Source organism: Meleagris gallopavo, unplaced genomic scaffold (assembly GCF_000146605.3).
Source record: "Meleagris gallopavo isolate NT-WF06-2002-E0010 breed Aviagen turkey brand Nicholas breeding stock unplaced genomic scaffold, Turkey_5.1 ChrUn_random_7180001869411, whole genome shotgun sequence".
In the NCBI taxonomy this organism is placed as follows: Eukaryota; Metazoa; Chordata; class Aves; order Galliformes; family Phasianidae; genus Meleagris; species Meleagris gallopavo.
This window is the reverse complement of record NW_011134407.1, coordinates 1-1,043: the sequence shown is the minus strand read 5'-3', so window position 1 is coordinate 1,043 and position 1,043 is coordinate 1. Positions and strand designations below refer to the sequence as shown.

The following is a 1,043-nucleotide window of genomic DNA, read 5'->3' as shown; positions in this document are numbered from 1 at the left end:
GCCTGAGGGGCGTGGCTTGGGGTCCTATCTCAACTCCAGTGGGGGGTCACGGGGTTGGGGAATGGTCACTGCTTGGGGGCGTGGCCTCAGAGAGGGGGAGTGGTCATTTCGATGTGGGCGTGGCCTCGGGTCACATCTCAACTATAGTGGGGGTCCGTGTGGGGGCGTGGCCTAAGTGGGCGTGGCCTAATGGGTTGGGGCGTGGCCTATGTGGGAGGGGGTCTGGTACCGTCACAGCTGAGGCCGTCGGAGCTGAGGACGAATCCCGGCCGGCAGCGGCACCAAAAGGAGCCAAAGGTGTTGAGGCAGCGCTGGGCACAGCGGGCGCCCATGGAGCATTCGTCTACATCTACAGGGCAGGGGCGGGAAACCCCACAGGGACACAAATCCCATAGGGACAGCCCATAGGGACAGCCTTAATCCCATAGGAACACCAACCCCATAGGGACACACATAGGGTGAGCCATAGGGGCACAAATAGGGACCCCATAGGGACAGCCCACAGGGACAGATTTGGGGAGGGGGGCTATGGGGACACCCCATAGGGACATCCACCCCATAAAGACATCCCACAGGAACACACAAGCCTATACGGACCCCCATAGGGTCCCCTTCATAGGACAGCCCCATTGGGACCCCGATAGGTCAGCCCCATAGGGACACACCACAGGATCACCAATAGGAACACCCCATAGGATGACCCTATTGAGGTCCCTATTGAGGTCCCTATGTGTGTCCCTACGGGGTCCCTATTGGGGTCCTATTGGGGGTCCCTATTGAGGTCCCTATGGAGTCCCTATTGGGGTCCCTATTGAGATCCCTACTGAGGCTCCTGTGGGGGTCCCCATGGGGTTCCCAATGGAGGATCCCTATGGGGTTCCCTGTATCAGCCCCCCTTACCCAGACAGGAGCGATTGTTGGGCGCCAGCCGGAAGCCGGGATGGCAGCGGCAGGAAAAGGACGCCGGGGGAATTGGAGCAGCTGTGCTGGCACAGCCTCTGGTGTGCATTCATCCTCATCTGGGGGGCACCGGGGGGGGGCAC

General features: G+C 61.2%; 1 protein-coding gene across 1 annotated transcript; it reads right to left on the bottom strand.

Moving 5' to 3' along the window:
• Positions 1-22: 22 nt before the first annotated feature.
• Positions 23-1,023, bottom strand: LOC104916083 (EGF-containing fibulin-like extracellular matrix protein 2). Its single transcript, XM_010727058.3, has 2 exons — positions 901-1,023; positions 23-349 (listed from the first exon to the last, which is right to left on the bottom strand). Exons 1-2 carry the CDS (start codon positions 1,007-1,009, stop codon positions 207-209), a joined length of 252 nt encoding a protein of 83 aa, XP_010725360.1. The 5' UTR covers positions 1,010-1,023; the 3' UTR covers positions 23-206.
• Between the last annotated feature and the right edge of the window lie 20 nt (positions 1,024-1,043).

Coding starts and splice junctions, on each gene's coding strand:
- LOC104916083 (XM_010727058.3), bottom strand. CDS start 1,009: ATGCACACCAGAGGCTGTGCCAGCACAGCTGCTCCAATTCCCCCGGCG. Junction 350..900: donor CAACAATCGCTCCTGTCTGG/GTAAGGGGGGCT, acceptor CCTGCCCTGTAG/ATGTAGACGAATGCTCCATG.